Raw genomic sequence first — 22,976 nt, forward strand, 5'->3', positions numbered from 1 at the left:
GAAAACTGAAAAAGTTTCTATGGGACTACCTCAGCGCAATTAGGAGACCGCTTATTATGGTAGTGGAGAATGTATTTACTAACAGAATCCAATCAGGCCTGTGTGCAAAACAAATCGGAGAGAGAAGAAAATACACTAAAGTTTGAGTGGCCAAACGGGTGGCAAAGTATGTGGTGTTTATGCTGTGCTATTCTTACATAGCCGGACCGCAGCTGACGATTGGACGTTTAAAATCGTTTGATTATGAGTGTACACGAAAGGACATGACATCATTTCTTCCAGCTCTGGCCGTCTCGTGTCTGTGTGTGTCACTGCGTATGCGCATTTACAATTAAACCTGCCTGGACGACTACAAAGATTCCACCGGTTCATTATACTGTCAACTGTAGTTGCCATATAGCCATAACAAAAGTGAACAAATCGTTTCCTCTAAAATGCAATTAAAAAAAAAATAAACTACAGCCTAGTTAAAATAAACTCTGTCAAAGCAACTCAAAATGTTATATGGTCACCTTCAATTTTGAGTTTATATCCAATTTAATTAAGCGTTTCATGCATTAGTGCCTTGACTTTGCCCTCTGTTTTTACATTATAATTTAGGTTAATGTAAAGGTTTATTGATTCCCAAATAGACAATAATGTTGTTGGGTTTTTTTTCAAATGAAAAACACAATGGTCTTGATGATAACCAAGTGTCTTGCTATTACATTTTGGGTTAGATTCACAGTGATTACACTAAACCTTGATTAAAAAGCAATGATCTTACTTAATGTATTACTATAATGTTATCTGCTTCATGCTTAACAATTATTTTAAAATGTTGTCCAAGACAACAAGTTTTTTTCCTTTCATTTGGGCTATTGGCTTCACCCCATAAGACATTACGTCCCACCGATGGACAATACACAAAAGACAGTCAAAGTGTACTGTTTAAACATAACTAATGACACTTTCAGAAGTTTCTGACCACTGTAAAAATTCTTCAAAACATCCGTTCTAAACATCCGTAATGGATCCTCATTAAAGGATTTGTAGTGAAGCCTACTCGTTCCAATTGCAGGGACACAAAAGAGTCCTGTTTTTTTTATTTTTTCGCCGCTACCTCCCTGAAGCAGGAGTGGATCATTTGTGTGCCTGCTACCTCCCTTGGATGTGGTAGCCACTGCGAAATCTAACCCTGATTCCCGTTACGCATGGTCAACACAGAAACTCCCATTTAAAGTTGATAAGGCACACATTCCAATGATAAGCCTGTGCCAAAAGCGAGAGCACCCACCTCTGCATAGCCGCAGGAAGTAGGGGTGCTGAGAAATGCTGCAGTACCACCTCAAATAAATGATTTTAAATATTTTTTTAAAATTCTCTCTCACAAAAGTAGTGCACTGTGCCTTTGCTAGTCCTGTATTAGCGGACCAATATACTGCCCAACCAAGCAAAAAGGCAGTAACTGCTCATAGCATGTAACTGAGAAAAATGGCTTTTATTTACCTTGGTTTCACAGTTACCTTATGCAGTTACTGCAAACATGACCCCCATTTTGTCCAAAACACAACACCAATAGAGGCAGGATACTTGTCCACATGATTAAGCTTGCATGTAATGTAGAAAAAATGACATTAACTAATTTTTCGACCAAATGAGAAGTTACTGCCTTCTTGCTTGGCAGGGCAGTATAGCTGTCTGCATTGGACAAAAACATAAAAACAGTGATGGAGGACACCCAAGCTCACGTGTGGGCAACGAGTGGTAGGCCCCAAACAACCCACAGCTGAAGCCACTCAGGAGGTGTTCTATTGGAGAGTTTATGGAGTATAACCCCCCCCCCCCCCACGTAGGCCAATAGGTCAGGAGGAGTGACACTGGTAGGATAGGCAGAGAGGGACCAAGGGGATGGACGGTCTAATGCAGGCAGTGAGAACCAGGAATAGGAGCACCACAGCCAGCCCCCATTATCTGCCTGCACCATCACTGGGGCCAGGTAAAATAACTAGACTCTACCCTGAGGGCAGAGACAGGATCCAGAGGTCGCCGGAGCAATGTTCACCTGCCAAGAGTGAGAAACCAGGCATGGGCGAATGAATACATAAATAATGCACTCAGAACCACTTAAAAGGATAAAAAATTGCAACAGAATACAGATTTATTTTATTAATTGGTTATGTCCCCTGGATTGACAGCTATTTCCTCTGGTGTGACACCAACTTCCTTTCACACCAAGCAAACAAAGCTGTCACACTGTTGGAAATCTCAGGCTGTATGGTCCATTTTTGGGTCTTGTTGTTTTTTGGGTCTTACAGTACAGCCACTCGTTTGACAATACAGCCATCCACAACATGTTTCCATTGTTTTTTATACTTCAATTGTCAAAAAAAAAAAATTATGTCATATATACAGTACCAGTCAAATGTTTGGTCACACCTTCTCATTCAAGGGTTATTCTTTATTTTTTACTATTTTCTACATTGTAGAATAATAGTGAAGACATCAAAACTATGAAATAACACATATGGAATCATGTAGTAACCAAAAAAGTGTTTCACAAATAGATTTTATATTTGAGATTCTTCAAAGTAGCCACCCTTTGCCTTGATGACAGCTTTGCACACTCTTGGCATTCTCTCAACCAGCTTGGCCACTTTAATAAATGGAACACTAGTCACTTTAACAATGTCACTTTAAAAATGTTTACACGTCTTGCATTACTCATCTCATATGTATATACTGTATTCTCTACTATTCTACTATATCTAACAATGCTGACCACACCACTCGAGTGCCATACACGAGAGTTGCAAAAGTTGGAAGTTTACATACACTTAGATTGGAGTCATTAAAACTAGTTTTCAACCACTCCACAAATTTCTTGTTAACAAACTGTAGTTTCGGCAAGTCGGTTAGGACATCTACTTTGTGCATGATATTGCTGCACTGTCGGAACTGTTGGAACTAGAAGCATAAGCATTTCGCTACACCCGCACCAACATCTGCTAAACATGCGTATGTGACCAATAAATTGGATTTGGTGTGCCATGCACCAAAATCTCAAATTTGGACTCATCAGACCAAAGGACAGATTTCCACCGGTCTAATATACATTGCTTGTGTTTCTTGGCCCAAGCAAGTCTCTTCTTATTATTGGTGTCCTTTAATAGTGGTTTGTTTGCAGCAATTAGACCACGAAGGCCTGATTCACGCTGTCTCCTCTGAACAGTCGATGTTGAGATGTGTCTGTTACTTTAACTCTGTGAAGCATTTATTTGGGCTGTAATTTCTGATGCTTGTAATTCAAATGAAATTATCCTCTGCAGCAGAGGTCTTTCTGGGTCTTCCTTTCCTGTGGAGGTCCTCATAAGAGCCAGTTTCAACATAGTGTTTGGTGGTTTTTGTGACTGCACTTCAAGAAACTTTCAAAGTTCTTGACATTTTCAGGTTTGACTGACCTTCATGTCTTAAAGTAATGATGGACTGTCATTTCTCTTTGATTATTTAATCTGTTCTTGCCATAATATAGACTTGGTATTTTACCAAATAGGGCTATCTTCTGTATACCATCCCTAATTTCACACATCACAACTGATTGGCTAAAACAAGGCACACCTGTTAATTGAAATGCATTCCAGTTGACTACCTCATGAAGTTGGTTGAGAGAATGCCAAGAGTGTACAAAGCTGCAAACAAGGCAAAGGGTGTCTACTTTGAAGAATCTCAAAAATAAAATGTATTTTGATTTGTTTAACACTTTTTTGGTTACTACTTAATTCCATATGTGTTATTTCTTAGTTTTGATGTCATCACTATTATTCTACAATGTATAAAATAGTAAAAAATAAAGAAAAACCCTGGAATGGGTAGATGTGTCCAAACTTTTGACTGGTACTGTACATTCAAAAAACTGTCACACTAAGAAATGTACCCTTTTATGACAATGGCAGATAAGTGCAATATTTTGCTAAATATTTCTTATAAAGCTTACAACCTGTTCATGCCATGTGCTCCAGCCATCTGTTCTGTACTTCCGTCTTGCAAGAGAACCCTTCCCGGTGCAATGGTGCCCAAATGCTAACTTGTTGTTAAAATTACAGAATTGTGTCACACACCAAGTGGACATTACTTTTAGGGTCAAAATGTTATCAACCAGAACTATTTGGAAATGTCATGAATAGACTCTCTTGAAATATAACTAAAATGATGAAGGGAATGTTATTCATTTAAAAATTATTTTTTTTAACTTAAGTTCAATGTTCCAAAACCTTACATGGGACAGTCACACCATTGGACAATTGTCAAATTTGGTTAAAAATAGTTAGAAAACAAATAATGCATGAATTTACAAATGATCCAAATGATATTTTAGTATTATAGGCTATTGTAATTTTAGCCAATTTAATTAGTTATATTTGTGTTTGACATCATGGTAAAAAAAGGGGTGTCACGTCAACTACCCAAAGCATCCAGTTTCCTGTATGTGCATAAAGGTAGCGTTGTATGTAGCCATCTTGACGTTGAATACATTTTATACAAATGGATGAGAAGCAGAAAATGAAAGAGAAGTGTGGGTTGCGTCTTTTTGCATTTTGGCACTAGTTCCAGTAAATATTTTCCACTGTCCATCTAGTTCCTGTCCGCGCGTCCGTTGGAACCAAGACTACAGGACAATGTGTCCGCTTCATGCCTGAAATATAATGAGCCAATTTTAGTGACCCCCAGTTCTCCCCCTCTCTTTCTCTCCCTTCTCTGTGAGAGCAGGGATGGACTTGTTGCTTACGCTGACGCCCCTGGCAACCAGTAGGCCTAGTATCTCCGTTGCCACGTGCTGCGCCACGACCCGTGGACAGAACAGAGGGCTCTTGAAGCGCTCTGTGCTCATTAGCATAGAGCAGCAGTGACCCCGAGACATGTGCTGAATTTGAATCATCCTCCCTCCCTCCCTCCAGAATGAAGCGATCTGCAGGTCGTTTCTACATTATGTTGGCACCTGGTGAAGAGTGAAGGGCTTGTTATCATCTACACTGCCAGCTGAATGTACAAAGTGACTCGGTCAATAATTGCTTTGAATACCCAACATTAGTGGTTGGGTGGTTGGTGCCATCTGATGGTGACCGTCTTAATGACACATACATAAGTAATGAGAGATCATCAAGGGGCCCTTGACTATCTACGACTTGAACCACATAGTCGTTCTAACTGATGATGTTTTCAGATATTTGATGGGCACAAATGAAGGATGTGTATATATAGGGTCCATGCATCATTGGAGGCTGTTTTCAACAGGATCTAGGCTATCCTTATAATAGGTCTAGTTGTCGCTAAATGACCATTCAATTATCTCCATAGTCTACTTCACTTCAAAGCAATAACAAATGTGCACAATCACATTAGCCAGTTTACTGTGAAGTGTCAAAGCATGAGAACGGCCAGAGAGCTTTGAAGAGGGCCACAGCCACAGATAGATTTACTCTGGATAGTGAGTGATGGCCAACCAGTACTCCCCAATGACACAGCAAGCCCTACAGAGATGAGCAGTAGGCTTTGTGTGAAAGACCCTTCAACAGCCTACAGTAAACACCCCTTAAACATAAAAAGGTGATTTACTTAATTCAGGGTTAGCCTAAACTGTTATTGTCTTTGGAATGCTATTGATGTTCTGATCTTATAATATACGTAGATGTGCTTGGAGATGTCCCACGCAGATGGCGGATAAGTTGCCTCAGTTCCCCGGCTGAAAGATCCCAGTGTAGTGAATAGGGAGTGGCATGTCGCCAAGAGCATGGGACACTGACACACACACAGACACACACACACACACACACACACACACACACACACACACACACACGCACACGCACACGCACACGCACACGCACACACACACACACACACACACACACACACACACACACACACACACACACACACACACACACACACACACACACACACAGTGCCCGAGCGGCTAAGGTCAGCGCTTTCTCAAGGCAAAATAAGGGAGTGTGGAAAAGCTTGGGAAACTGCAGAAGAATAAGCATTTTGTGTACACTGAAGAGCTGACCTAGAGACAATTATTCAGGGAACAGTGGAAGTCGACAACAGGAGGCCCTTGTTTGCACTGGATACGGTTGATGGTACAGGCCTAAATTAACCCTTTCAAGCTTAATTCACAAGTCGCTCTGCTCTCCCTTCTTAAATCCATTTGGAGAGGGGAAGGTGCTCCTTCTTGACTAGCAATTACACTCCACTATCTTTTTAAGGGCCTGCTCTGGCTAAACCACGGGAAAAATCATGGGTCCACCAATTCTAACTCATGAATAAACAAACTTGGGTAACTGATATGGTTCATAACCATAAATGTGTCATAAGCACAGGTAAAACAGTGTGGTTGATGTTGCCTTGGAATGATCTAAAATTTAACTACAAGCACTTAAGACGCTTTATGAACTACACACTTTTGAACAGCTACCGTTAAAGATAGAGAGCAGTGAAACATTTATAGTTTTGCGGGAGCAAAGCTGTCCTGGAAAGAAAACAAATTATTTATTGACAGTAGGACACCAGTACAAAGCCAGTGACCACCGGTGTGCTAAAAAGACCCCTTAAAGGCCTTGTCTGGCTAGCTCCCAGTGCTATGAATTAATAGTGTTTAATTAGGGGTTCACCAATTATTATTATCTGAAATCTCAATTGTTTTGACACGGTCAAATAACCAAAGCATAGATTGGTAACCTTTTTTCTAATTCGGCACACAGAAACTAGAGGCCATGAGCAACTTCGTCAAAAAGAATGGAACCGAAACGGACTATTAATCAATTCACTTTTTGACTATGTAACGCTAATGCTTAAAAGAATCATAAAGAATCATCTTCTCATGGACTGAAAGTTTAGATTCACTCCAAATGTGGTCTTTGGACACAATAGTCCCTAAAGAGTTCGAAAAAAATAATGTGATTTTGGAATAAGTGGGGCACTTTGTTCATTTCCATCTTCTGTTCCATCTTTTGACATCTATCCAACATAGATCTAGTTTTGTCCCATAGGAAAAAAATATGGTGGAGCTAAATGTTTTTCCTCATAATCCTGGACTATCAGACCAACATCTTATTACGTTTGCAATCGCAACAAATAATCTGCTCAGACCCCAACTAAGGATTATCAAAAGTCAAGCTATAAATTCTCGGACAACCTAAAAATTCCTAGATGCCCTTTCAGACGCCATCCACCTACCCAAGGACATTGGAGTACAAAAATCAGTTAACCACCTAACCAAGGATCTAAACTTTGCCTTGCGTAACACCCTAGATGCAGTCGCACCTCTAAAAACAAAAAACATTTGTCACAAGAAACAAACTCCCTGGTAAACAGAAAACACCCGAGCTCTAAAGCAAGCTTCCAGAAAATTGGAACTGAAATGGCGCTCCACCAAACTGGAAGTCTTACGACAAGCTTGGAAAGACAGTATCGTGCAATATCGAAAAGCTCTCACTGCTGCTCGATCAAACAGCATTTAGTTTTGATACTGTCGCAAAACGGACTAAAAAGAAGCATTCCCCAAGTGTGGATGGCCTTCACTTCAGCAGAGATGAGTTCATGAACTTCTTTGACGAAAAGATAATGATCATTAGAAAGCAAATTACAGACTCCTCTTTGAATATTTCTCTAAAACTCAGTTGTCCTGAGTCTGCACATAACTGCCAGGACCTAGGATCAATGGAAACACTCAAGTGTTTAATATCCGTATCTCTCCACACATTCACGAAAATAATCATGGCCTCTAAACCTTCCAGCTGCCTACTGGAACCTGTTCCAGCTAAACTACTGAAAGAGCTACATCCTGTGCTTGGCCCTCCTATGTTGAACATTATAAACGGCTCCCTGTCCTCTGGATGTGTACCAAACTCACTAAAAGTGGCAGTAATAAAGCCTATCCTGAAAAAGCCTTGACCTGGAAAATAAAAAAAAATATTGTCCTACGGTACACTGAATCTCCTATTCCTCTCAAACATTTGAGAAAAAGCTGTTGCACAACAACTCACTGCCTTCCTGAAGACGAATAATATACACGAGACACTCCAGTCTGGTTTTAGACCTCATAGTACTGAGACCACACTCGTGAAGGTAAGTAAATTACCTTCTTCTGGCATCAGACCTAGGCTGTGCATCTGTCCTACTTCTCTTCGACCTTAGTGCCGCTTTTGACACCATCGATCACCACATTCTTTTGGTGAGATTGGAAACCCTAATTGGTCGACACGGACAAGTTCTTGCCTGGTTTAGATCTCACCTGTCGGAAAAATATACGTTTGTCTCTGTGGATGGTTTGTCCTCTGACAAATCAAAGGTAAGTTTTGTTATTCGTCAAGGTTCAGTGTTAGGGCCACTATTGTTTTCACTGTATATTCTATGTCAACTGTCACTGCTATGCAGACAACACACAGCTGTACATTTCGATGAAACATGGGGGAGTCCCAAAATTGTCTACCTTGAAAGCCTGTGTTTCAGACATAAGGAAGCGGACGGCGACAAATGTTTTCATTTTAAACTCGGAGAAAACAGAGATGCTAGTTCTAGGGTCCAAGAAACAAAGAGATGTGTTGTTTGATCTGACAATTAATCTTGACGGTTGTAGAGTCATCCCAAACAAAACTGCGAAGGACCTTGGCATTACTCTTGACCCCGATCTCTCTTTTGACGAACATCCCAAAAACATTTCAAGGGCGTGCTTTTGTCACTTCTAGATTAGGCTACAGCAATGGTCTACTCTCCGGCTACATGGATAAATCACAAAATAAACTTCAGTTAGTACTAAATAAGGCTGCTAGAATCTTGACTAGAACCATGTGATCATTATACTCCAGAGCTACCCTCTCTACACTGGCTTCCTGTTAAAGCTAGGGCTGATTTAAAGATTTTACTGTTAACCTACATAGCATTACATGACCTTGCTCCTACCTATCTCTCTGATTTGGCACTGCCGTACATACCTATATGTATGCTATGATCACAAGACGAGGTCCTCCAAATTGCTTCTAGAATTTCTATGCAAACAGCTGGAGGCAGGGCTTCCTTTTATAGAGTTACATTATTATGGAATGGTCTGCCTATCCACGTGAGAGGCGCAGACTCGGGCTCTACCTTTAAGTCTTTACTGAAGATTCATCTCGAACCACCATGTCTCTGCCTGGCCGGGCTCCCCTCTCTCCACTGGGATTCTCTGCCTCTGACCCTATTATGAGCGCTGAGTCACTGGCTTACTAGTGCTCTCCCATGCCGTCCCTAGGAGGTGTGCGTCACGTGATGACAGGATTTTTTCGCTATACTCGACTTGAGTGGGATGAGTCACTGACGTGATCTTCCTGTCTGGTTTTGCTCCCCCTCAGGCTTGTGTGGCGAGGAAAATCTTTGTGGGCAATACTCAGCCTTGTCACAGGTAGTAAGTTGGTGGTCTGTTGTTGATATCTCCAGTATCTACGCTGCAATAGTCTACATGCTGGGGGCTAAGGTCAGTCTGTCCTATTTGGTGTAATTCTCTTGTCTGATCTGGTGTCCTGTGTGATCTTAAGTACTGTATGCTTCCTCTAATTCTCCTCTCTCTCTCTCTCTCTCTCTCTCTCTCTCTCTCTCTCTCTCTCTCTCTCTCTCTCTCTCTCTCTCTCTCTCTCTCCCTCTCTACCACACCTACTGTCTTGACCTCTGAATGTTCAGCTATGAAAGGTCAACTGACATTTACTCCTAAGGTGCTGACCTGTTGCACCCTCAACAACCACTGTGATTATTATTTCACCCTGCAAGTCCTCTATAAACGTTTGAACATCTTGAAGAACGATCTGGCCTTAATGGCCATGTACTCTTATCTAGTGTCCTGTATGTTCCCTCTAATTCTCCCATCTCTCTCTCCCCCTCTCTCTCTCTCTCCCTCTATTCCGCACCTGCTGTTCTGACCTCTAAATGGTCGGCTATGACAAGCCAACTGACATTTACACCTGAGATGCTGACCTGCTGCACCCTCTACAAGCACTGTGATTATTCTTTGACCCTGCTGGTCATCTATGAACATTTGAAAATCTTGAGGAATGATTAGGCCTTAATGGCCATGTACTCTTATAATCTCCATCCGGCACAGCCAAAAGAGGACTGGCCACCCCTCAGAGCCTGGTTGCTCTCTCGGTTTCTTCCTATGTTCCTGCCTTTCTAGGGAGTTTTTCCTAGCCACCGTGCTTCTACACCTGCATTGCTTGCTCTTTGGGGTTTTAGGATGGGTTTCTGTATCAGCACTTTGTAACATCTGCTGAAAAATACATTTTATCGATTTGATCGATATACTGTAAGCCCGACACAAGATACATTTCTGAAATCCTCAAGATGTTTCCTAATCACACAAAAAAAGCTAATGTTAACATATTCACATTAGGCATGTCACACCTATTTGTGTACACTGAGTCAAAACCATATTTTCAGAACGCATTTGGTAGACTGGGATAGCAGGTTTGATAAACTGGGACACCATTATTATATTCCTAAATGTACCCAAATGACAATGAACTTTTGTGTGATATGGACACGTCTGAGTATTTCAGAAATCTATCATGTTTTGGGCTAATACAGTACCTTCAGAAAATATTCATAGCGCTTGACTTTTTCCACATTTTGTTTTGTTACAGCCTGAATTAAAAATGGATTCAATTTATATGTTGTGTCACTGATCTACACACAATAGTCCATAATGTCAAAGTGGAATTAGCTACAGTACCAGTCAAAAGTTTGGACACACCAACTCATTCAAGGGTTTTTTCTTTTTTTTAAACTATTTTCTACATTGTACAATAATAGTGAAGACATCAAAATTATGAAATAACACATATGGAATCATGTAGTAACCAAAAAAGTGTTTAACAAATCTAAATATATTTGAGATTCTTCAAAGTAGCCACAAGCTTCATGAGGAATGCTTTTCCAACGGTCTTGAAGGAGTTCCCACATATGCTGAGCACTTGTTGGCTGCTTTTCCTTCAATCTGTAGTCCAACTCATCCCAAACCATCTCAATTTGGTTGAGGTCGGGTGATTGTAGAAGCCAGGTCATCTGATGCAGCACCCCATCTGATGCAGACGCCTTTGGATAAAAGCGTCTGCTAAATGACATATATATATATATATATATATATATATATATATATACCCCATCACTCTCCTTCTTGGTCAAATAGCCATTATAGAGGCTTGAGGTGTGTTTTGGGTCATTGTCCTGTTGAAAAACAAATGATAGTCCCACTAACTGCAAACCAGATGGAATGGTGTATCACTGCAGAAAGATGTGGTAGCCAGTCTGGTTAAGTGTGCCTTGAATTCTAAATAAATCACAGACAGTGTCACCAGCAAATCTCTCCCACACCATCACACCTCCTCCCCCATGCTTCATGGTGGGAACTACACATGCAGAGATCATCCGTTCACCTACTCTGCGTCTCACAGATGCAGCAAATACATGTGTACCAAGCTTGTAACGTCAAACAAAAATCTCAAATTTGGACTCATCAGACCAAAGGACAGATTTCCACCTGTCTAATGGCCATTGCTCGTGTTTCTTGGCCCAAGCAAGCCTCTTCTTCTTATTGGTGTCCTCTAATAGTGGTTTGTTTGCAGCAATTTGACCATGAAGGCCTGATTCACGCAGTCTTCTCTGAACAGTTGATGTTGAGATGTGTCTGTTACTTTAACTCTGTGAAGCATTTATTTGGGCTGCAATTTCTGAGGCTGGCAACTCTAATGAACTTATCTGTCACGTCCTGACCTTAGTTCCTTTTTTTATGTCTCTATTTTAGGTTGGTCAGGGCGTGATTTGTTTGTATTTCTATGTGTTTGGCCTGGTCTGGTTCCCAATCAGACGCAGCTGTCAATCGTTGTTTCTGATTGAGAACCATACTTAGGCAGCCTGGTTTCGCCCTTGAGTTGTGGGTAGTTGTTTTCTGTTTCGTATCTGTACCAGACAGAACTGTTTCGGTTTCGTTCGTTTGCGTTGTTGTTTTTGTATTTTTTCAGTGTTCTATTAAAATAATTATGAACATGTACCACGCTGCACCTTGGTCCTCGCCTTCTTCCACCTACGACGATCGTTGCATTATCCTCTGCAGCAGAGGTAACTCTGGGTCTTTCTTTCCTGTGGTGGTCCTCATGAGAGCCAGTTTCATCATAATGAAGAAACTGTTTTTTCCCACATTGACTGACCTTCATGTCTTAAAGTAATGATTGAGTGTCGTTTCTCTTTGCTCATTTGAGCTGTTTTTGACATAATATGGAGTTGGTCTTTTACGAAATGGGTCTATCTTCTGTATACCAACCCTACCTTGTCACAACACAACTGATTGACTAAAACACATTAAGAAGGAAATAAATTCCACAAATAAACTTTTAATAAGGCATACCTGTTAATTCAAATGTATTCCAGGTGAATGAATACCTCATGAAGCTGGTTGAGAGAATGCCAAGAGTGTGCAAAGCTGCCATCAAGGGAAATAGTGGCTACTTTGAAGAATCTCAAATATAAAATATATTTGGATTTGTTTAACACTATTTTGGTTACTACATATGATTACATATATGTTATTTCAGTTTTGATGTCCAAACTTTTGACTGGTACTGTATATATATATATATATATGTCCTTGAGTGGTCGAGCCAGAGCCCGGACTTGAACCTGATCGAACATCTTTGGAGAGACCTGAAAATAGCTGTGCAGCAACGCTCCCCATCCAAGCTGACAGTGCTTGAGAGGATCTGCAGAGAAGAATGGGAGAAACTCCCCAAATACAGGTGTGCCAAGCTTGTAGCGTCGAGGCTGTATGGTGCCAACGGTGCTTCAACAAAGTACTGAGGAAAGGGTCTGAATACTTTGGTAAATGTTATTTTTTTATAAACTAGCAAGCATTTTTTAAAACCTGTTTTTGCTTTGTCATTATGGGGTATAGATTGATGTGTAGATTGATGAGGGAAAAAAACAACTTAATCAATTTTATAATAAGGCTGTAACGTAAGAAAATGTGGAAAAAGTCAGGAGGTCTGAATATTTTAGTAGATGCATATTAGCACATATGCTAAAATGCTAAAATAAAATACTTTAAAATACTTATTCTCCTGACCCAAATAACACCAAATTGAAATGTAGGCCCATGGTACATGTCTTAACTTAGTTTGAGAAAAACTAAGGGATTGGTCAAAAGATGGCTGAGTTAATGACAAATCAAAAATCAGATTTCACATGTCCATTGAAACCACTGTAAATCCACTTCCCAGGGCCCTATCAACTTGAAACTTGCAATCACTATCACGATGAACCACCCTGAATAAAGGTATTGATATAAAAAAATGGAAACTATTAACAACTCATTCTTTGCATTATGTAACGTTAATGCTCAAAATCATCTGCAATCATCTTCTCCTCATGAACCATACTTCAGATCCACTCCAGATGTTGTATTTAAACTCATTACATCAGTCTTTAATGGTTTATATATGTTTTGCTGCACTCAAACATGACTGCAGTTATTTTATGCTAATGCTAAAATAACTGTTTTATTTTTTATTCTCATGACCCATAAATCAGATTGACTCCAGATGTAGTATATAAACTGAATTGAGAATGATTAGTTGTTGCATTCAAATTTGGCCACGGCACACCACAAGGTAGCACCATATAGGGCTAGCAGGGGTGAACCGATGGACATGAGGCCATGACATTTGGGGTGTAAAACTTATGTATATGCGTTTAGAAGATCACCTGCCGCGTTCAAAGATAACCAACCTACAGCACTGGACTAAAATGCATATGTGTTGTCCTTGTAGAATTGAGATAAACACAGTCATGCTTTCACTCATTGCACGTATAGCTGGGCTCCCTGCCTGTGCCATTAAACCCCTACAACTCATCCAGAACGCCGCAGCCCGTCTGGTGTTCAACCTTCCCAAGTTCTCTCACGTCACCCCGCTCCTCCGCTCTCTCCACTGGCTTCCAGTTGAAGCTCGCATCCGCTACAAGACCATGGTGCTTGCCTACGGAGCTGTGAGGGGAACGGCACCTCAGTACCTCCAGGCTCTGATCAGGCCCTACACCCAAACAAGGGCACTGCGTTCATCCACCTCTGGCCTGCTCGCCTCCCTACCACTGAGGAAGTACAGTTCCCGCTCAGCCCAGTCAAACCTGTTCGCTGCTCTGGCCCCCCAATGGTGGAACAAACTCCCTCACGACGCCAGGACAGCGGAGTCAATCACCACCTTCCGGAGACACCTGAAACCCCACCTCTTTAAGGAATACCTAGGATAGGATAAGTAATCCTTCTCACCCCCCCCCCTTTTAAGATTTAGATGCACTATTGTAAAGTGACTGTTCCACTGGATGTCATAAGGTGAATGCACCAATTTGTAAGTCGCTCTGGATAAGAGCGTCTGCTAAATGACTTAAATGTAAATGTATAGGAAGAAGGTTTGTATGTGATAAAGTGTTTTCTTTGTTATCCAACTGTTCTTCTGTCCTTTCTGTCATCCTGTGAACCCAACTCATTGCTTTCTTCTTATCAAGACCTTTCTCCGGTCAGCGGTCATTTAAGGCATAATACGACGTTTTGGCAACTAAGACATTTTTTCGACATACCCAGAGTCAAATGAACTTGATGAGGACCACAATGGAAATAATTCTCTGGGCTTCATTGTGTTTTTATCCTCGATAATGTTTAAACGTGTGTAATGTTGTCTCTGGCTGGAAAAGTCTACTGCTTTTAATTGTGTAATAAACTCCATCAATCATTTTTATGTCACTCAATGCTAGTTTGTAGAAAGTTGAAGGTCGTTTCTGGAGCCAAGGCTAATAGTGTTAGCGCAATACTGGAAGTCTACAAGAACAGCTAGCAGTAGCTCTAGAAGCGACCTTCAACTTCCTTCAAACATAAAAATGGTATCCATGAGTTCATCTGACTTCATCTGCGAAGGTGCATAAAGATGGCAGCTCCCATGTATTTACCACAAATGCCTAATTTGCTAAGTTCGCCGTAGTGTACAATGCTCTCAGGTACTATTTTTAAAATGTTATATTGGCATTAGCACAGTGTACATGTTCCCAATTCTAGCTCCAAGACAGCGGCAATTTGAAAAAATGAAAAAGTAGTTTGTGCTGATTTATCGGCTCACAATCCCACCTACTCACAGACACAATCAATGCTAAAGACATTCAAAGAGGAAACGTCTTAAATTAAATCTCCAAAACGTCTTTAAACGAAGTGAGCACAAAGGGAAAATAGCATTGATGAAATGGGCCATCCAGGCATTCCTGTCCGATTCATGCTAGGAATTAGATGAAACTGCAGTGGCTGAGGCCAGAAAGGGAAGAGAGTGAGTCAGCAATGATGATTTACGTGGTAGCACAGAGCCATTTGATTATGACACAACGCTCCAGAAAGAAACCGCATTACTTTATAGGTTATAATAATCAAATGGAAACGTTATCCCAAATTGTTTTAATTGATAGCAGAATTATCAAGGGGAGTGCACAAACTCAAGTTCTTGCAAAAGTGTAGACAAGAGGCCAAATCAAAGTTTGGACTACAGTCCAACCAGTCCGCCTACTGCAACATGTTGGGAAAAGCATAATATTTCTCACTGCATTAGTTAGTTAGACACACAGAGGACACAACATTGTATCTGTCCCATTATAGTGTCTGTGAGAGCATGGGCATCGACATTTTGATGTATTCTATCTTCTTCTACTACTACTTCTATGAGATGGTAAACAAACTGAAAGGGTACATATTGCCAGCTGGAGTGGGATGTTTGAACAGGTATGAAGCCACGGTTGGCAATTTACTGCCACCTGCAATTACGGAAGGTTTGCTCACAAGTATAATTCATTGGCTGATCCATAGAGATGGAAAGAGGCCTCATTATTATATCTGTGCCATCCTATCTCAATTTTGAAGTAGTCCATTTTCTACTTCACAATTGGCTGATCGCTCCTGATGACCCAGTTGGACATGCCTCCAACAGGGTCACCAGGAGGAATCAGCCAATGAAGTTGGAAGTCCCACCCAGTTGACTACATTCAAATGGTGGAAGCCTTCAATGGCACTGCCACTGTTGTCTTTTGGCCACTAGAGGCCTTGATCATTCTCTATAGGCTGATCCCTCCTGATAACCTGGATAAAATTATGTTATCCTTCCTTAACCCATAGGAAGGCCCACCCAGTTCACTACTTCAAAATGGTGAAAGACCTCAATGGCACTGCCCATGCTGAAACTGGCTTTCGGCACGAGAGTCCATCATTCAATGTGGTTACAGACACGCCATGGAAAACTCTGATAAACACTGCCCTCATCAGGGTGTCAGTCATCATTGCAGCTATAGTGGTGGTTTTGATACTGAAACAATGGTTCAGTGAAAGATGTTCATGAAGTTACAGTAGGCCGTTTGAAATCACTATCGATATAATTACATCTCTGTCTCATCTAGAGACATTACTGCGCAAGAACCCATATCTGGGGCCATGTGTAACAAACATCTCAGAATAAGTGTTCGGAACTAAGACCAGGGGCTGTATCCACAAAGCATATTAGAGTAGGAGTGCTGATCTAGGATCGGTCCATATAATCATAGTCATGATCGAGAAGGAAAACCTCACCCCAGATGCTTTTGTGGATAGCGGCCCAGGTCCCTCTTCTCCATGTAATATTAAATTGTGCTCGAGAAGGAAAGGCTTAAATCACAAGACAAGTTGGCTGACATTACAAAAAAGATGCGTGCGTCGATGGAGCCGGCAGACATGCGTTATGATTTTGAACAGTCAGCTAGCAACAATGAGACGCTGCCATGTAGGGAATCGTAGGTTGCTCATTTCAGTTGGTTTGGAGGCGTTTATAATATACAACATTTGCTAGTTAACCAACAACGTATTTGCGAGAAGTGCTCATTGAGCAAAATGTATTTGTTTTCAATAAACATTGACACAATATATAGTTGTCAATCTAAGCCAACCCGGCCCAGTTTGCTCCGTAGTTTTGTTTACAATACAGCCCATGGCGTCTCCCCAGACATAAAAGCAGAAACCACCCACAGGATTAGTCATTAGAAAAGGCAGGTTTTAATCAAACAGAAACGCTCCAGGTACAATGTCTGGGTGAAACAGACCCCGGGTGCAATGCTTTTACAACATACAAACAGTAAAAATGTAAATATACTTACTTATTATCCTCAAAGAATGGGTGCAGAAACTGACTAAATTAAAAATGTTCTCAACCAGAGCTATGGATACGCAAATGTCAGCTAACTGTCCTGTTAACACCAAATCACTATACCAATATTCTCCTTACAAGTTATCGTTTGAGCCTAGCGCCAGCATTGCAATCATCAAAATGCTGACCTGTCTACGCCTGTGCTCTGAAACTGTCGGTACCCTACAATCAGACACAAGGCAAGTCATCTCCAGTTATTCTGTGTGTGTGTGTGTGTACAAGTAACGCACTGCACCTTCTTGGCAAAGGACAGGTTAGTAGTCAGCTCTGTGCTGGTATAGTGTAAGGTGAGGAGGTCTCTCTGGTGTGTGTGTGTGTGTGTGTGTGTGTGTGTGTGAGATTGTAAACCATTTAAGAGCTCTCTGGTGTGTTATTTCTTGGCGAATGAGATCTTCATGGCGTTGGTCTGGGTGATCTTGAAGCCCTGTAGAGCTTCCCTGGCCGCTCCAGCCTGCACGTCATTATCAAACTCTACAAAGGCGATGTCGTGGCGACCAGGTACCAAACGCACCTCTTTGAACCCAGGGAACCTGAAGTGGGAAAACAGTCAACATCAGGACAGAACTTCAGGCAGACTTGTTAAAGAGACACACCCATCAAGGGTCTATACTTGTCAACATACACAAACACTAGTAGACAACATAACCACAATATTGGAAACTGAAAACAGAACAGATACTACGGAACATGGAAAAATAAACATTACATTTTCACACTGCACCAAGGAGTACATGAACAGGGGGGAATACAATGAAGAGGTACTAACTGGTTGAAGAGCATAGACAGCATGAGCTCGTTGGTCTCCTCTGGGAGGTTGGTGAGGAAAAGGATGTGGTTGGGAGGGTTTTCTGCAACCTGGAGGTAAAGAAGATCACATTTATCAATGTAATGAGTTAGTGAGATTATACAGTAAGACAAACTTCAAACAAACTCATGATTACAGCATTCCACTAAACAGACTCGCTGTTTAGTTAATAAAAAGGGCGCTGACAAGATATAAACTAACACTGATAAACACACGTGATCCATACCTGGGCGTGGGGCATTTGCCCTGGCATCATCCCACCCGGAAGCATAGCACCAGGGGGCATCCCCCCAGGGCCCATCCCAGGAGGTGGCATCATCCCTGGCGGGGGCATGTAAGGGGGCTGCCCTGGCATTTGCATCATACGAGGAGCCCCGCTCATGGGTGGCATTCCCTTCAGAAAAAATTAAATAATGTTCAATGAACTCAGCCGCATTATCAATTAGCAATACACATGGAATAACACAATCTGCCATTTTAGATAGACATGTCTTTAAGAAAGCCATGCGCTTAACACGTTATCAGTGGCTACAAAAGGTGGTTCTGTCTCACAGTAGAACACTTACAGGCATGGGTGTTGGAACTCCAGGCCCCATGGGTACTACAGGGGTTCCTGGCACACCCTTCTTGGCCCCTGCAGCCTCTGGGCCCTTGACCCTCTTCTCCTTCTTGCGGTCGCGCTCCACGTAGGTGCCCTTCATTTTAGCGATGATGTCAGAATCCCCTTTGGCGTACCCAATACGCTGTGACGAGAAAGAGGTATAGTTGACGACAGGACTATTTAAAGGACAGGGCTGCATACTGGAGAACCATCATTCTCTAGATAAAACATGTGTCAGGCAAAAGCTAGCTGATGTGTACCATGTGTATTGGCAGTAGCTCACCATAGGTTTGTCATAGAATGGGAACCCCTGCATGGAACGCAGAGCATTGGAGGCGCTGTTGACCTCCTTGAAGATGACAAAGGCCTGACCCCTCATCTTCAGGGAGCGGGCAACCAAAATGTCAAGGATTTGACCAAACTGGGAGAAAATGGCGTACAACGACTTCTTCAGTTCTGGGGGACAAAGGGTACAAACCAGACATGTTTATGCAAGGAGCAGTTGGCATGGTTGATGGGTAAACAAATAGACATCAGGGCAAAATAGTAACAAAAATGGGGGGGGGGTAGCCAGATCTAACCATCTTTTTTAATCTTCTCGTTGAGGTTGTTGATGTATATGGTGTGGTTGAGACGCATATCCGGAGCAGCCATCTTCTGTGAAATGAAACAAATGGGTCATTTAGAACACATGTCAACTAACGATACTTTTAGCGCCCTATAACCTCCTTAAAGTAGCTAGCTAACTTACGTAGCTACATGTAAAATAAGGTGGGAGGTAACGACAGCTAGTTTTAACCATTAACCACGTGTTTTACAATTAAAAAGTAGACAGTTAACTAACTAAAAAAGATAACTAGCTAGTTACCATTTGTTAATGTTAGCTGCTGGCTAAATTAGCTACTACAGATAAGTTAACGTTAGTTGGCAGACGCACGCCATCAACGTCCACTCATTTTCCCAAAATGGTGACTTGCATATTAGAATAAATAAATCAATGATTGAGACGTTGTATTTACCTTTCAGTACTGAGATGCACAATATAATCGGCCTCGAAAGAAATGAATGAAACGAGTACCCGACAACCCACTTTTTATTTCTGCTGGAACTTGCTACTAGCTAACATCGTATACGTATAAAGCCTTAATAGCTAACAATGCCAACTATTTTTGATTGGCTGGTGTAATTTCCGGATCCTGTCCAGAATAGCTTTTCATTGGATTATTTTAGCCACCCCGTTAACATCATTGGATATGATGTGCTACATTTCAGACGCTCCCGCCCATTGGTAACGTTGCTGCTCATTCACGAGTCAACCTAAGCAAGATGCTGCGCAGATGCTCAAATCTGAAAATCATATTGATTTACTTTTACACATCCAAAGAATTAGGCTTTAACATATCCTTATGATATTATCATCGTGCAATCTACTGTGTTTGAGAGCCATCCGTATGTTTCAAACAGCTATTATTCGGTTCAAAAGATGAACTACTTTTCAATTATTTTGTTATTGATAGCTAGCTAGCTAAGTAGTTATTCTGTTCTGTAAACTTACTGTAGAAAATGCCACATTGTAGCCGCTTTCTATGAAAGTCGTGTTTGTTACCAAACATGGCTTTAATTCAGCTACCTAGCTAGCAGCTACTAGTCCTAACATGTAACAACTTGAAAATAGCTCTCAGGTCTGCACTTGAAGTCGTCTCATTACTAAACTCAACTAAAACAGACATGCAATAAAGTCAATGTTAATCAGACTGCATGTCATATGCACATATTTCAGAAACGTTTTTTGCAACTTTAGTCATGATGTAACATACAGTACATTCGGAAAGTATTCAGACCCCTTCCCTTTTACACATTACGTTACTCCTCATTCTAAAGTTGATTATTATTTTCCAGTCATCAATCTACACACAATAACCCATAGTGACTAAGAAAAAAAAAAGTTTTTAAAAACAGAAACACCTTATTTACATAAGTATTCAGACCCTTTGCTATGAGACTCGAAAATGGGCTTAGGTGCATCCTGTTTCCATTGATCATCCTTGAGATGTTTCTACAACTTGATTGGAGTTCACCTGTGGTAAATTAAATAGATTGGACATGATTTATAAAGGCACACAGGATTGTGTTGAGGCACAGATCTGGAAAGGGTACCAAAAAAATTCTGCAGTATTGAAGGTCCCCAAGAACACAGTGGCTTCCATCATTTTTAATTGGAAGAAGTTTGGAACCAACAAGACTCTTCCTAAAGCTGCCCACCTGGCCAAACTGAGTATTCGGGGGAGAATGGCCTTGGTCAGGGAGGTGACCAAAAACCCGATGGTCACTCTGACAGAGTGCCAGAGTTCCTCTGGGGGGGGTGAACCTTCCAGAAGGATAACCATCTCTTCAGCACTCCTCCAATCAGGCTTTTATGGTAGAGTGGCCAGACGGAAGCCACTCCTCAATAAAAGGCACATGACAGCACTCTTGCAGTTTGCAAAAGGCACCTAAAGGACTCTCAGACCATGAGAAACAATGTTCTCTGGTCTTGTGAAACCAAGATTGAACTCTCTTGCACCATCCCTACGGTGAAGCATGGTGGTGGCAGCATCATGCTGTGGGGATGTTTTTCAGCGGCAGAGACTGGGAGACTAGTCAGGTTGAGGAAAATATTGTTTTTTTGTAAGGTTCACCTTCCAACAGGACAACGCAGGAGTGAGTGGCCCAGCTAGAGCCCTGACTTGAACCCGATCAAACATCTCTGGAGAGACTTGAAAATAGCTGTGCAGCAATGCTCCCCATCAAACCTGACCGTGTTTGAAAGGATCTGCAGAGAAGAATGAGAGAAACTCTCCAAATACAGGTGTGCCAAGTTTGTAATGTCATACCCAAGAAGACTCTGGACTGTAATTGCTGCCAAATGTGCTTCAAGAAAGTACTGAGTAAAGGGTCTGAATACTTTCTGGATGCACTGTATCTAGACATTAGATGTAGAAGCTCTGACAGTAAGTTAAGCAATAAGGAGCTCAATTAATAGGCCTCCTACACAGTAATGTTTTATTTTTTTATGTACACAAATTAAGCAAATTTCACTTAATCATTAATGCAACTTTATTCCATCAGTGGATCACATGTCATTTCAATAGCTTCCTGTCATGGAGTGGAGCCCTTGTCAATTCCCTTCTGTCTCTTATCACCCAGAATTGCACTGCATTGACAGGTATTTCAATGGAGCACCTACAGCTGCCTCGGGCCAAGCAAGAAGAAGCTGTACAAGGCCACAGTGGCAGGAAAGACCTCTGCCGAGGGGGATCACTCAGAGGCCCAGTGCTGCTCAGAGGGAGAGCAGGTGAGGCTCACTGTCTACATAAAAATAAGTTATCAGACAAGCGTTGCAGATTAAAGCTATTTAAGATCTGCATCATGGCGGTTGGAAAACCACTGGAAGAGTTCTGCAGGTAGCCTAATGGTTAAGAGCTTTGGGCCAGTAACCGAAAGGTTGCTGGTTGGAATTCCAAAGCTGACTAGGTGAGAAAATATGTCTATGTGCCCTTGAGCAAGGCACTTAATCTGTAATTGCGCCTGTAATTCACTCTGGATAAGAACATCTGCTAAATGACAAAAATATCTACACCGTTCACACTTGTGGTGAGTGTGTAATTTATTTTACATTTTTAATCGGGCCTACAGATTATGGAATGGAATGGGGCCATCAGTTGCAAAATGGGTAACACTCTCCACCTTTATAGTCAATGCACTGGGGTGGGGGTGTTCTGCACCTGGGCGTTCAGTTTAGAACAGATTCTGTCCATGAAAGCAGCACTGTTGTGATCATGTGGGAGTTGCCACTACAAATAGAACACAAATGCAAGAAAAGAGATGACGCTCTGAGCTATCCCATCAAGACCAAGCTACAGACTACTGTGATATATCCATTGTTCAATAACTCATTTGTTACCAGCTGGCAGTAAGAACATCTGTTTTGTGGTGTGGCTGATTGTTTGCTGGTTGATGTAGTTTCAGGAAAGACCTGCAGTGGATGCTGTTCAACAAGTATGTGCCTTCCCTCATCCAAGACAGCCCACATTAAGTCACGTAAAGCTTGATTTCGGCTTGTCAAAATGTAGCATTCCTCCATTGAAGGAATCACTGATCTAATACGTGTGAATTAATCTTTCTTGATGACTTTTGTTGGTAGTTTTGTCATTAAATGTGATGTTATACTTCCTAAGGTACATACCCCTGTCTGAGGTGTGTCTTTTTACGTGTAGATGTGGTCTGGTGGATCTATGGATGGCAGATCACCTACCACAGCCCCCTCAGT

General features: G+C 41.5%; 1 protein-coding gene across 1 annotated transcript; it reads right to left on the reverse strand.

Annotated features, from left to right (window-relative positions):
• Positions 1-17,087: 17,087 nt before the first annotated feature.
• Positions 17,088-19,839, reverse strand: LOC118386157 (U1 small nuclear ribonucleoprotein A-like). The gene is made up of 7 exons (XM_035773635.2): positions 19,687-19,839; positions 19,249-19,324; positions 18,951-19,123; positions 18,633-18,809; positions 18,293-18,460; positions 18,028-18,116; positions 17,088-17,791 (listed from the first exon to the last, which is right to left on the reverse strand). Exons 2-7 carry the CDS (start codon positions 19,319-19,321, stop codon positions 17,632-17,634), a joined length of 840 nt encoding a protein of 279 aa, XP_035629528.1. The 5' UTR covers positions 19,322-19,324; positions 19,687-19,839; the 3' UTR covers positions 17,088-17,631.
• Between the last annotated feature and the right edge of the window lie 3,137 nt (positions 19,840-22,976).

Source organism: Oncorhynchus keta, chromosome 1 (assembly GCF_023373465.1).
Source record: "Oncorhynchus keta strain PuntledgeMale-10-30-2019 chromosome 1, Oket_V2, whole genome shotgun sequence".
NCBI lineage: Eukaryota > Metazoa > Chordata > Actinopteri > Salmoniformes > Salmonidae > Oncorhynchus > Oncorhynchus keta.